Source organism: Plasmodium knowlesi, assembly GCF_000006355.2.
Source record: "Plasmodium knowlesi strain H genome assembly, chromosome: 13".
In the NCBI taxonomy this organism is placed as follows: Eukaryota; Apicomplexa; class Aconoidasida; order Haemosporida; family Plasmodiidae; genus Plasmodium; species Plasmodium knowlesi.
The window spans coordinates 570963-586436 of NC_011914.2; the positions used below are offsets into that span (position 1 = coordinate 570963).

Consider the following 15474-nt stretch of genomic DNA (forward strand, 5'->3'; position numbering starts at 1 on the left):
CCCACTTTTACCCTTAACCCGGAACCCACTTTTACCCTTAACCCGGAACCCACTTTTACCCTTAACCCGGAACCCACTTTTACCCTTAACCCGGAACCCACTTTTACCCTTAACCCGGAACGTACTTTACCGTTAACCCGGAATATACGTCATCCTTAAACCGGAACCAACTTTATTTTTAACCCGGAACTAACTTTACCTTTAACCCGGAACTAACTGTACCTTTAATCCGAAACTCACTTTACCCTTAACCCGGAACCTACCTTATCCTTAAACCGGAACCCACTTTTATCCTTAATCCAAAACCTACTTTTACCCTTAACATGGAACCCACTTTTATTCTTAACCCAGAAATAACCTTCAGCTTAACCCGTAACCAACTTTACCTTTAACCCAGAAATAACCTTCAGCTTAACCCGTAACCAACTTTACCTTTAACCCAGAAATAACCTTCAGCTTAACCCGTAACCAACTTTACCTTTAACCCAGAAATAACCTTCAGCTTAACCCGGAATCTATCTTATCTTTAATCCGGGGAATACATAACCATGAAAACCGTTTTCCCATACCCAGAAACAACCTTACCCTTAACCCGGAACCAAATTTATTTTTAACCCGGGACGCTGAACCCAGCCATTTCGGGATATTCCCGTTATTCTGCATAAATTTTTTGTGTAAAATGCATGTATGATTTTATAAGGTTGTTTGTGCCAACACGTATGTACACACAATTTTTCCTTGTATCCGATATGCTTTTGTTTTTCCTTTATATTTTGCGACCTGCAACTGTAATATATTTCATCATCCACCGTCCTTTTTTTTTTTTTTTTCTTTTTTTTTTTTGGTGTTCGCGGCCAGGACACATCACAATATGAGCGCGCGCTTATCTTCCTGGTTTCCGCAAAAAAAAAAAAAAAAAAAAAAAAGGAAGAAAAAATATATTTTTCGCAAGCGCAAAAAGAAAAAAGGAAAAAAATATATTTTTCGCAAGCGTAAAAAGAAAAAAGAAAAAAAAATATTTTTTGCAAGCAAAAAAAAAAAAAAAAAGAATGTGTGTTCTCTAAAAAAAAAAAGAAGAATGTTTTTTTTTTTTTGTTTTTTCTATAAACAGAAGGGTGTCCTTTCACCCAAAAAAAAAAAAAAAAAAAAAAAGTTGCAAACAAAATAAGAAATAAATGTGGAAGAAAGAATCTTCTTTTTTTTTTCTTCTTCTTTTTTTTTCAAGAACTAATAAAAAGGAAAAAAAAAAAATAATAAAAGAAGTTTAAAAAGAATAAGAAATAACATGAATATTCAAACTCTTTATGACTTTTTATCACATAATTAAAAAAGGACAAAAGGTGTGAAACCAATATCCTTCATCATTAAAAAATAAACCCTAAACTGTGAACCCTGAATCCTAAACGCTAAAACCATAAAATCTAAACCGTCAACCCTAGAACCTAAACCCTGAACCGTCAACCCTAAACCGTCAACCCTAAACTGTGAACACTAACCCCCTAAACCTAAACCATAAACACGGAACCTAAACTTGGAACCTCTTCAGTAGGAACAAGTTCCATTGGAACACTTTCCATAGGAACCCCTTCCATAAGAACCTCTTCCTTAAGAACCTGTTCTTCTTCCATAAATTCGCTTCCCATGAACTCTTGAACCAGAAGTTCCAGAAAATCCTTCTGGTTCAATTGTGTGTCCCCTTTTTGACATTCGTCCAACACTTCAAAATGAATTTCAATAATCGTGCGGCGATTCACGGGACCAGAACGTTTTGTTCTCGTTGGAGCAGAACGAGGTTTTCGTTCCTTCACCAATCGATATTCATGTGGACCAGCTTCTTCCACTTGATCGAGGACTTGTTCTTGTACGGATGGACCCGGAATTTCAGTAGGAGATCTTCGGAAACGTGGTCCTCCTTTACCAAGAGGACCAAAATACTACAAAAAAAAAAAAAAAAAAAAGAATGAATGTTTTCCCTAATGATTGTGAAATGTTCTTTTTACACATTTATTTTATTTTATTTTTTTTTTTTTCCTTTTAACCATTAAAAAATTTTTTTTTTCTTTTAACCATTAAAAAAATTTTTTTTTTCCTTTTAACCATTAAAAAAATTTTTTTTTTCCTTTTAACAATTAATTTTGTCCATTAAAATTTTTTTTTTTTTTTTTTTATCTTTTTTTTTTTATTAATTTTTTAATCTTACCTTCCAAAGGTAATAAGCCATAGCAGAAAGGCCAATAGAGACAGGAGCCAAAGGAAGAAAAGGGGTAAGGAGATCCGTAAGAAGGATGGGACAGACTGTATTCTCTAAGGTTTGTTGCATTTGGTTTTGTTCCGATTCGCCTTTGAACAGATCTTTAGCTTTATTTCCTATATTGTCATCGCCAATTTTGCAATTATTATAATCATTGTTTTGTGTGCATACAAAGCAAGAAATACCATTAGGACCACTGCTACATTCATCTAATACACTCTTCATAATTTTTTCACTTTCGCTAAAAGCATGTTTTATGCCCTTATCTATGTCACAAAGAGGATGTACCCAACTATGTCCTCTTTTCTTCTCATTTGCCATTTCTTTCAATTGTTTTGCATACTCTTTAAGAAATAAACAACCCATCGTTTGTTCAAACGATGGGCCCTTAACAGGGCCCTTAACACTGCCTTTATGTTGGTTATAAATGTGTTTTAATCCTGAAGCAAAAAGTAAACAAGCTGCTTTATTTGTTTTCCTTTCTTTATGGCCAAGTTTATCCCATTTGTCGTTGTCTTTGCAGAGGTCGACAACGTCCGATTCAGTCTGACCCTCCGTCATATTTTTTAGGAGATGCGCTAATTCCTTATTGATGTCTTTCTCCAAGGCATCCTAAACATAGAACAAAAAAAAAAAAAAGTAAGAAAGAAAAAAATATATATGTACATATACATATATATACATACATATACATATATACATTTATGTATACGTATATATGTAGTTGCCTATCGCCCCTTACCCAATATGGTGTGGTCGTTCCACCTGCCTGTCCATTTTTGATCTTCTTTGCGTAGTGTTGTTTGATTGCACATTGGAGTTCAGTACAGAAAATGTCCTTACTGTTTATTTTGTCTAGTGTTTTGTCCATGGTAGGGGTGGTGGTGTTGGCGTTGGTTTTGTCTTCTTTGAGGAGGAGTTCGGTCATTTTTTCCCCTACTTTGTCAGTGGAATTGTTGCCAATTTGGCAATTGGCAAAATCGTTTTGATCGTACCTCTTGCATTCAAAACAAGAACTAACACCATTAACAGTTGAACATGAAGGTGTTCCCTTCCCCATAATGTCTTTACTTTTACTAAAAGCGTATTTTATTGCGTCCGCCAATTTATTTCCATCGAGAGGACATTGTTTTTCTGATTTTGAAATTAATTGATCAGCATAAAGATTAAGTGCTGCGCACATCATAGTTTGTTTAAGTGGTATTTCATGGTCTTGGTTGTTGTTTTGGCTTTTGTCTTTAATATCAGAAATGTGTTTTAAACCTGAAGCAAAAAGCTTACAAGCTTTTTGCTTGGCAGTTTTTTCTCCGTCGTTGTCACCTGTCGAACCGACGCCATTGCAGTGTTGGGCAACCTCTTCCCATTTCTCTTTATTCGTAATTTTTTCCAGAAGGTCCCTTAATTCATCGTTAACGACACCACTTATTTCATCCTAAACATAAAACAAAAGAAGAGAAGAGAAAAAAAAAAAAATATATGTATATGTATACACATATGTATACACATATGTGTATACATATATATATATACATATATATATATATACATATATACATATACATATGTACATATATGGATGTATTAATAATTCTTCCTTTTTAAGCAACAGTTAATTTTTTTTTTTTTTCTTCCTTCTTTTTTTTCTCTCTGTGTTTGTAGTATGTTGGTTGTGTTAGTATGTTGGTTGTGTTGTGGTTGTGTTGTGGTTGTGTTGTGGTTGTGTTGGTTGTGTTAGTACGTTAGTTAAGTTAGTACGTTGGTTGCTGGTAGGTTATGTAGTATCAGGTTGGTGTGTAGTATCCGGTCCCGGTCTTCGAGGAGTTTTTCCTCTCCCCCCCTAAAGTAACTAAAGCTAACCCCTGAACCTTACTCCTAAACCCTAAAACCTTACTCTTATACCCTTAAAACCTTATTCCTATACCCCTAAAACCTTTACTCTTATACCCTGAAACCTCATTCCTATACCCTTAAAACCTTTACTCCTAAACCCTTACAACCTTATTCAGACACCCCTACCACCTTATTCTAGCACCAATACAACCTTATTCTGACACCCCAATAACGTTATACGGACACCCCTACAACCTGATTCCAACACACTGACAACCTTATTTGGACATCCCTACAACCTGATTCCAACACACTGACAACCTTATTTGGACATCCCTACAACCTGATTCCAACACACTGACTACCTCATTTGGACATCCCTACAACCTGATTCCAACACACTGACAACCTTATTTGGACATCCCTACAACCTGATTCCAACACACTGACAACCTTATTTGGACACCCCCACAACATCATTCGAACACCACAACAACATCATTCCAACACCACAACAACATCATTCCAACACCACAACAACATCATTCCAACAACCCAACAACATCATACCAACACCCCAACAACATCATTCCAACAATCCAACAACATCATTCCAACACCCCCGAACAACATCATTCCAACACCCCAAACAACATCATTCCAACACCACAACAACTTTCTTCCTAAACGCGGAATCTGAATTTCCTTTCTCTATTTTGTTTTCTTATTTCACTTTCTTTTTTTCATCCATTTTCATTATACATATATATATATATACATATATATATATATACATATACATATATGTATACATATACATATATATATATATACATATACATATATATATACATATACATATATATGTGCATATATACATATACATTTATATTTACATATGGACATATATACGACTATATATGTACATTTATACATATATATACATACATATATACATATATATATATACATAAATACATATGTATACATATATATATATATATATACATGTATATACTTATATGTATGTATATATGTATACATATGTATTTATGTATATACGCAGTTGTCCATGCTTACCCAAGATAGTGGTGTTCCACTTTTGTTGTTACTTTTGTGGTATTGTTTTACTGCACATTGCATTTTTGTACAGACATGATTCATTTTATTTATTTCATTTAATGTTGTTTTCATTTTGATGTTAGAGTCGTTGAGAAGACCATCCATTTTAGTCTTTACTTCAGTTGCCTTAGTATTGCAATCTCCTTTTGGTTGTGTTGTTGTATCAACCAAAGTGTTGGAAACACTTAGTTCGCAATCCTTAAAGTCTTTGTTATCTACCCTATCACAAACAAAACAATCATTACCACCAGAGGTCGGACACGATTTATTATTATTATTGAATAAATTCCAATTATCAAACATTTTTTTTATTCTTTCATTATCAATGGGACATTTATCCTTCGACTCGGTAATTATCTTATCTGCGTACATGTTAAGAGCAATGCAAGCAACTGCTCGTTCGAGCAGTTGCTTGTCTTCAACACCAGTACCATTGGGCTTAATGTTTTTAATGTATTTTAATCCCTCCGCGATATGATTACAAGCTTTTCTTTCAACACTTTGTGGATTACCATCACCAAAGCCTTGGCATGTTGCGGCAATAATGCCTGTCCCTGGCGGGTCCTTTCCATTCTTCTCGATATCGTTGAACATCTTTTGCAATATTGATTTAACGCCATCCTTCCCCCAGAAGTCACACTGTTAAAAAAAAAAAAGAAGTTATATATATATATATATATATATATATATGCATATGCATACGCATATGCATATATACATATGTATATGTATATATGTATTTATGTATGCTTATACATGTGTATATGTGTATATATGTATATGTGAGTATATATATATGTGTCTATATGCATATACATATAAATATACGTATATATGTATATGTGTACATGTATATAGACATATATGTATGTATATGTATATATATATGTATATGTATACATACATATGTATCTATATGCATATACATATACATATACATGTACGTACGTACATATGTATATATGTGTATGTATATGTACGTTTATATATATATATATACATATATAAATATGTATATATGTGTATATGTATATATATATATATGTATATATGTATATATGTATATATATATGTTTATATATGTATATATAGTAGTACTTACCCAACTCTTCGTAGGAGTAGGAGTACCACTACCACTATTGCCTGCTAGTTTGTTTTGGTTTTGGTTGTGGAACCATTGGGGGGCAGCACATTTGAGTTGGTCACATAAAGATGGTGTTAGGTTTATGTTCTTCGTGGTGGTAGTGAAGGTGTCTTCAATTTGGGATTTTACTTTTTCTAATTTCTTATCTGGAGTCTCATTGGTGGAGCCATTTAAGGTAATTGTGCAGTTGTCATAGTTCTCATCCCATTTACATTCAATGCACGAACTATCGTTCGTGCATTTACCATTTGGACCTTTACCAGCAGTGTCGAAAGCTTTCTTAATTCCTGATTCTACTAAACATTTAGCTCCGCTTTTCATTTTCTTTGCATAAGCGTGAAGTAATAAACAACCCACTGTTTGTTTCAACAGTGGGTTCTTATCCAGGATTTTCTCGTCGTTGCCTGACGGCAACGTCGTCGACGACGGCGTCGTCTTCTTGTACAGTTCAGTTAATCCGGCATGCAAATAATTGCATGCCTTCTTTTCGGGGTTGGTTGCCTCTCTGTTTTCATTATCCATTTGATTACATTTATTTTCGCTCTTAGTATTTGTCCTCATTGCTTGTGCCAATTGGTTCCATAGTTCTTCTACTTCGCCATTCTTCTCCCAAAATTTTCCCTGTATAAGTAGTAATATATATATATATATATATATATATATATATATATGCATATGCATAAATGCATATGCATATATACATATACATATGTATAAGTATATACATATGTATATGTATATACTTATACATATACATGCGTATATGTATAAGTATACATTTTTTTTTTTTTTTCTTTTCCTTTTTCTATCCTGTTTTCTGCCATCCGATTAGTATGTAGTATGCAGTTAGTGTGTAGTATCCGGTCTCTGTCGGCGAGGAGTCTTTCCTTTCTCCCCCCCTAAAGTAGCTAAAGCTAACCCCTGAACCTTATTCCTAAACCCTGAAACCTTATTCTAACACCCTTACCACCTTATTCTAATACCCTCAAAACCTTACTCCTAACCCCTGGAACCTTATTCCTATACCCTTAAAACCTTTACTCCTATACCCTAGAACCTTATTCTAAGACCCTTACCATCTTATTCCAACACCCTTACCACCTTATTCTAACACCCTTACCACCTTATAATAACACCCTTACGAACTTACTCCTGTACCCTGAAACCTTATTCTAATACCCCTAAGACCTTATTCTAAGACCCCTACAACCTTATTCTAACACCCCTAAGACCCTATTCTAATACCCCTAAGACCCTATTCTGACACCCCTAAGACCCTATTTTGACACCCCCAAGACCCTATTCTGACACCCCTACTACCTTATTCTAACACCCTTACCACCTTATTCAAACACACGTACCACCCTATTCCGACACCCCTAAGACCCTATTCTGACACCCCTAAGACCCTATTCTGACATCGCGAAGACCCTATTCTGACACCCCTAAGACCCTATTCTGACACCCCCAAAACGTTATTCTGACACCCCTAAGACCCTATTCCGGCACCCCTAAGACCCTATTCTGACACCCCTAAGACCCTATTCTAACACCCCTAAGACCTTATTCTAATACCCTTACCACCTTATTCTAGCACCCCTACAACGTCATTCCTATATCCGGAATCTAACTTCTAACACCCCTACAACCTTTATTCCTAAACCCGGAATATGAATTTTTTTTTTTTTTTTTTTTTTTTTATTTTTCCCACCCCTCAGTCCTGTAGTGGTCGGTCAGTGGTAAAACTTACCAAATTCTTCGTAGGAGTACCACTACCACCGCCACCGTTACTGTGCTCTTTTAACCATTTGGGTGCGGCACATTTAATGTAATCGCATAAAGTGATCATTTCATTTATGTTTTCAGTGACGATCTTCATGTTCTCCTCATTTGACGTGAGTATTGGATCCACTTCATCCTGAACCTTGGCAGCGGTATTGCCAAATGTCACATTGCAGTTGTCCAATGTTTCGTCCCAATTGCATGGAACACATGAACCATTACTGCATTTGCCATTAGTACTTTCATTCCATGACTTAAAAGCTTTCCTTAAACCAGAATCGACAACACAAGTCGATTTTTCTTGCATTTTTTTTGCATATTCTTTAAGAAATAAACAACCCATCGTTTGTCCAAACGATGCATGTTGGGATAAGATTGGGTAGGAAGTTCCGTTAGTCGTTATGGACGTCGAAATAGTTTTTAGTTCGTTTAATCCGGCATGCAAATAATTGCATGCCTTCCTTTCAGGATTGGTGGATGTTCTTCCAGGAGCACTTGCGGTGCCATTGTCCACTGTATTACATTGAACTTCGTCCTTCTCATTTGCCTTCATTGCTGTGGACAGTTCTGTCCACAACTTATGGACCTCGCCCGTCTTTACCTTCCAAAATTCTTCCTGTATAAGGGGGTGGTATAATATACATATATATATGCATAAAGGCATATACATATACATGTATACATGTATATGTAAGTACATACATATACACATATATGTATGTATGCATGTACTTACATATATACATATTTATACATATATACACGTATATGTATATGTACATATATATACGTCTATGTGTATACATACATATGTCCATATATAGTATATGCGTATACACCTATACACCTTCTTCCCCCCCAATTCTACTTACCGCAGTTGTACTCGGTTGTTTTCCGTTTGAGGGATTTAAGTGGGATGCTATACATTGTAAACCATCACATAAAGTCTTCATTTCATTTATGTTCTTTATGATGGAGTTAGTGTTTGAGTCCTCCACCTTGACAATTCCTTCCACTTCGGGCTTTACTGCCGTTTGTTCTGTGGTGCCAGTGCCTCCATTTGTTTTAATTTGGCAAGTGTCATAGTCGCTTTCATTCCATTTGCACGGAACACAAGGTTCCGTGCCACTGCCATTGCAAATGGAAGATGCTTTCTTACTTGGGTCCTGCCACAAACTAAAAGCTCTTTCTATACCAGCATCAATAACACAAGTTGACTCCTTTTGCATATGTTTTGCATAAGAATGAAGTAAGAAACAACCCACCGTTTGGACAAACGATGGGTCTTTCTTCAGGGTTGCGTAGTTAGTGCCGTCATTCCTTATGGACCTGGAAAGTTCCTTTAATTTCTTGAAGCCGGCATGCAAATAATTGCATGCCGTCTTTTCAGAATGAATTGCATCCCTATCAGGATTATTTCCGTCCTTCACTTTATTACATCCATTTCCATTTCCGTCGCCACTTCCTTTCCCTGCCATTGCTCCTGCCAGTTCTTTCCATAAGTTCTTAACATCATCCTTCCAGAAGTTGTCCTGTATAAGGTGGTAGATTTATATATATATATATATATATATATATATATGCATATGCATAAATGCATATGCATATATACATATGTATGTATACATATATGCGTACCTTATATACATGGATGTATGTGTATATATATATATAGATACATATATATATATATATATATATCTATAAATCTATGTATATGTATGTAAATATGTACAGTTGTTTTCCCCCCAATTCTACTTACAGCAGATGTACTCTACTTACCGCAGTTGTACCCGATGATTTTGGTTGTCCGTTTGTGGAATTTAAGTGGGTTGCTATACATTTCATATGCTCACATAATTTATCCCTTTTATTTATGTTAGATAGCATATCCTTTATGTTGGTGGTGTCTTCCTCGATAATTTTTTCCACTTTCTTCTTTGCAGTCTCCTCAGAGCCAGTTGTACTACTATTTATGGTAATTTTCTGAAGGCAACTGTCCAATTTGTCTTTTTCATTCCATTGGCAAGGGACACAAGGTCCCTTGCCAATGCCAGGAGCACCATTGCAAGAAGTTCCAGTTTTGCTTCCCGGGTTCTGCCATGAATCAAATGCTTTTTCTATCCCCTTTTCAATATTACAAATTGCTTTTTCTTTCATGTGTTTTGCATAAGCGTGAAGTAAAAAACAACCCATCGTTTGTCTAAACGATGGGTTGTTCTTTAAGATGTTGTCGTCGTCTTTCGACGAAGACAGATCCTTGTACAGCTCGGTGAAGCCGGCATGCAAATAATTGCATGCCGCCTTTTCAGCGTCCGTTGTAAATGAATCACACTGTCCATTTCCGCTTGCGTCTTTGCCATTACTGTCCTTCATTTTCCCTGCTAGTTCTTCCCACAATTTCTTAACATCCTTGTCCCAAAAATCATTCTACATAAGTGGTATTATATATATATATATATATATATATATATGCATATGCATTCATGCATATGCATATATACATATACGTATGTGTATACATACTTATGTGTACGTATATACATACACATATATGTATATGTATATAAGTACATATGTATATATGTAAGTGTATATGGGTGTACATATGTCCATATATATATGTACATATGTATCTACGTATGTGTAAGTATATGTATATGTCTATATGTGCATGTATGTGATTATACATATATGCGTTTACATGTGTATGTGATTATACATATGTGTATACATATGTATGTGATTATACATGTATGTATATGCCTGTATGTATATAGGTATGTGTGTATACATATGTGCATATGTACATACATGTACACATGTACGGATATGTATGCGTACATATGAATGTATATGCGTATGTATACATGTACGTATACATCTGTACATGTATATGTATATATATATACATACGTACATACATATCCATGTGTATATATGTACATGGATGTACATATATACATGTCTATGTATATACATATACATGGGTGTACATATATGTATATGTATATATGTACATGGATGTATATGTATATATATGTACATGGATGTATATGTATATATGTACATACGTATGCATGTAGGTATATATATGTACATGTCTATTTACATGTCTATTTACGTGTATATATGTATGTATATTTATATATATGTATATATGTATATATGTATATGTATGTATATGTACATATATGTATATGTGTATGTATATGTACATACGTATGCATGTGTATATATGTATATGTCTATGCATGTTTATGTATGTACATGCCTATGTACATGTATATATGTACATGTCTATTTACACATACATACGTATATATGTAGATGTATACACATACACATATATGTGTGTATATATGTATGTATATATGTATATGTGCATATGTCTATTTGCATGTATATATGTACATGCCTATGTATATATATACATACGTATGCATGTGTATATGTAAGTATATATATGTATACACATATGTGTGTACATATATGTCCACATACATATGTACATACGTACATATGTATATATTTGTACATCTGTACATCTGTACATCTGTCTATATGTTTATATGTATATATATATATATATATACATGTATATGTATATATGTATATATATATGTATATATGTATATGGATGTACATGTCTATGTATATATGTATATATATACACATATATGTATATATATGTATGTATATATGTATATGTATATGTGCATATGTCTATGTATATGTGTATATGTCTATGTATATATGTATATATATACACATATATGTATATATATGTATGTATATATGTATATGTATATGTGCATATGTCTATGTATATGTGTATATGTCTATGTATATATGTCTATGTAGATGGACATGTACATGTCTGTGTACACAAGTACATTTGTTTCCTTACGTCGTTGATCTGTGTTTGTGCTGGTCCTGCTGCTGTTGCTGTTGTTATTCCTTTTGCTATTTTCCATTGGTCTATAGCACAATGTAGACGATCACATAAAGTGGCTTGATTATGTAATTCTTCTAATGTTGGTTGTATGCTGGGGGTGGTGTCGTTGTTTAAGTTCTTCATTACTTCGGTCCATGGCTTCATTCCCCCCACGTCAGTACTGAAACACTGATTATCCTTTCCACATTCCTCACATGAACCCTTCTCATTCCCATCCCCTTTACCATTCTTATTACACCAAGTGTCCCTCTCCTTCTCTGCTGCACCAAATGCCTTCTCTATGCCGTCTTCGACGGCACAAACATAACCACCTTTGTCCGCCTGATCTTTTAATTTGTGTATAAAGGCATTAAGCGCCATACAGTGAATGGTAGATTTAAATATTCTATTAATCTCTTTCTTCCCATCAGAATCGGATCCCTCTTTTTTGATTTGATGTATGTCCCTCAATGCTTTAACAATAATTTTGCATGTTTCCTTGCTCACACAATCCTCTTCACCGTTGGTACATGGGACGTCCTTGCAATACTGCTCTATATCGTTGTCCCTTGCCGCATTGTTAGACAGGGCGCTGTCGAATGAGGTGACTTCCGTTTTTATTTCCTCCCGCACTTTATTCTACAAGTAAAATATATATATATATATATATATATGTATACACATATCTACATGTATATGTATATGCATATAGATGTATGTATGTATGTATGTATGCATGTATGTATGTATGTATGTATGTATGTATGTATGTATGTATGTATGTATGTATGTATGTATGTATGTATGTATGTATGTATGTATGTACGTATGTATGTATGTATGTATGTATGTATGTATGTATGTATGTATGTATGTATGTATGTATGTATGTATGTATGTATGTATGTATGTATGTATGTATGTATGTATGTACGTATGTATGTATGTATGTATGTATGTATGTATGTATGTATATGCATATATGTATATATGTATGTATGTATATGTATATATGTATGTATATACGTATATATATATATATATATATATATATATATATATATATGTACGTATGTATAGGTATATGTATATATATGTACATGTATATGTATATACATATATTTATATGTGTATATGTATATGTACATGTATATATATATGTATATACATATGTATATGTGTGTAATTGTATATGTACATGTGTGTGTAATAGTATATCGCCCCCTCTTACCTCTGTTACCGTCTTCCCTGTAGAACTGTCATTCATTTCCTTCTTCTTCTTCAATATGCAATCCACACGACTACAGAAATTACTACTGCTGTCACCACATGGTTTACCTGAGAGTGGAGAAAATTTGTGATTTCAGAGGAATTTTATATATATGTGTAACAAGTGTCATGCCCAAATAGGATTGGGGGGACGGTGGTGGTGGATCACCACCACCACCGCCACTACCCCCATTTCCCCTACTCCCCTAACCCCTCATGTTGTTCCCCCTACTCCTCTAATTCCCTACCCTACCCTACCCCCCTGTCACCATGATGTTCCCCCCCATGATGTTTCCCCCCATGATGTTTCCTCCCATGATGTTCCCCCCATGATGTTCCCCCCATGATGTTTCCCCCCATGATGTTTATCCCTTACCTATTGTTAAGTCCAGTTTTTTCCTTAGACAGTTCTGCATGTTATCTTTTTCTTCTGCTTTACACGATTCTGCGTTCTGCAGGAATTGTTCTAATATGTCTTCCGATGCAGTTGGACTTCCGTGGGGAGACGTCGGACCAACAGGGGACGTCGGATCAACGGCAGACGCTGGACTTCCAGGCGACGTTGAACTCCCCTGCTGATAAACTTTTTCGTGTAATTCCCTGGCCTTCTTCTCCTTTACCAAATCCAGAATTCCCTTACTTTTATCTTTTTCTTCCTCTATTTTTCCATGATCCCATGTCCCCTTCTTCGGGCACATTGTCCAATTAATGTACGTACTTGACCATCCCTGTGCCCTGTTTTGTTCGTTTACCCATTCTACCAAGGTTTTGCCCAAAAATTTTGAACTGAATTTCATATGTTCTAATGTAACCCATCCGCACTTTTTATTAAGATTTTCTTTATCAATGATCCCTGCTACATTTGCCTGAGCCTTCTGAACTGCTTGTACAATATCCACCACTTGACATTTATTACTTAGAAGTCTTATCATAGCTGCGTGTCCTATTATACACCTTAAATATTCCTTTAGTTCCTTTTCATTTGCCCCATCACTCCTGCTGCGGGCCCACTCATCTAATCCATTCATCCAATATACTACTCTCAGTAGAGCCTTGCAAAGTAATTTGTCCTGGCTCCTTCCTGTATAGACCCAGTACCTTTCGGGTACCCTCGAACATGCGGCTGCCACTCCTGTTGGATCGCTCGCCCCTTTCAAGTAATTACCCAATTCTTCAAACGTATCCTTCATTTCTTTCTCCAATTTCACCTGCACACAGAAAGAAAAAAAAAAAAAAAAAAAGAAAGAAAAATATATATATATACATCTATACGTACATATATATATATACACATCTACATATATATACATATATATATATCGAAATATTTAATTTTTCCATTTTGGAAAAGAAATTATAATTACTTACATAGGCATCGCCATTTTTCCCCGTACTCTTGTACCATTCTGCCAATACTCCTGCGAATTTCCCAGCCATGTTTATGATTTGTTCCTAGTATATATATACATATGTATGTATGTTTATAATCTTCAAAATTTTTTAATTTTTTAATTTTTCTTTTTTTGTGTTTTCTTTAAAATGTGATATATTATATATCTCCTTTCTCCGTCTGTCTGTCTGTGTGTATGTGTTTCTTCCTTTTCTTTTCTTCTTTTCTTCTTTCCTTTATTTTGTTCCTTCTTTAATTCGTTCTTTTCTTCTCTATTGGTTCTTTTCTATTCGTTCTATTTCGTTCCTTTTCTTCTTCTACTACCTTTATTTTTTTCCGTTCCTTTCTTCTTTTCTTCTTTTCTTTATTTCGTTCCTTTCTTCTTTTCTTTATTCCGTTCCTTTCTTCTTTTCTTTATTCCGTTCCTTTCTTTTCTTTTCTTTATTTCGTTCCTTTCTTTTCTTTTCTTTATTTCGTTCTTTTTCTTCTTTTCTTTCTTTATTTCGTTCTTCTCTTCTTTTCTATTTCGTTCCGTTCCTTTCTTTTCTTTTCTTTATTTCGTTCTTTTTCTTCTTTTCTTTCTTTATTTCGTTCTTCTCTTCTTTTCTATTTCGTTCTTTTTCTTCTTCTTCTTTTACTTCTTTTCTTTTCTTCTTTTCTATTCCGTTCCGTTCCTTTCTTTTCTTTTCTATATTCCGTTCCTTTCTTCTGTTCTATTTCCTTCCTTCTCTATTTCGTTCCTCCTCTAT

General features: G+C 34.5%; 1 protein-coding gene across 1 annotated transcript; it reads right to left on the reverse strand.

Moving 5' to 3' along the window:
• Positions 1 to 1505: 1505 nt before the first annotated feature.
• On the reverse strand, positions 1506 to 14772 carry PKNH_1312500 (SICAvar, type I; the record flags this gene model as incomplete). The annotated part of the gene is made up of 12 exons (XM_039113511.1): positions 1506 to 1934; positions 2201 to 2863; positions 2994 to 3683; positions 5162 to 5842; positions 6306 to 6968; positions 8098 to 8745; positions 9002 to 9661; positions 9912 to 10559; positions 12040 to 12705; positions 13298 to 13404; positions 13712 to 14543; positions 14704 to 14772. 12 exons carry the CDS (start codon positions 14770 to 14772, stop codon positions 1506 to 1508), a joined length of 6756 nt encoding a protein of 2251 aa, XP_038969890.1.
• Between the last annotated feature and the right edge of the window lie 702 nt (positions 14773 to 15474).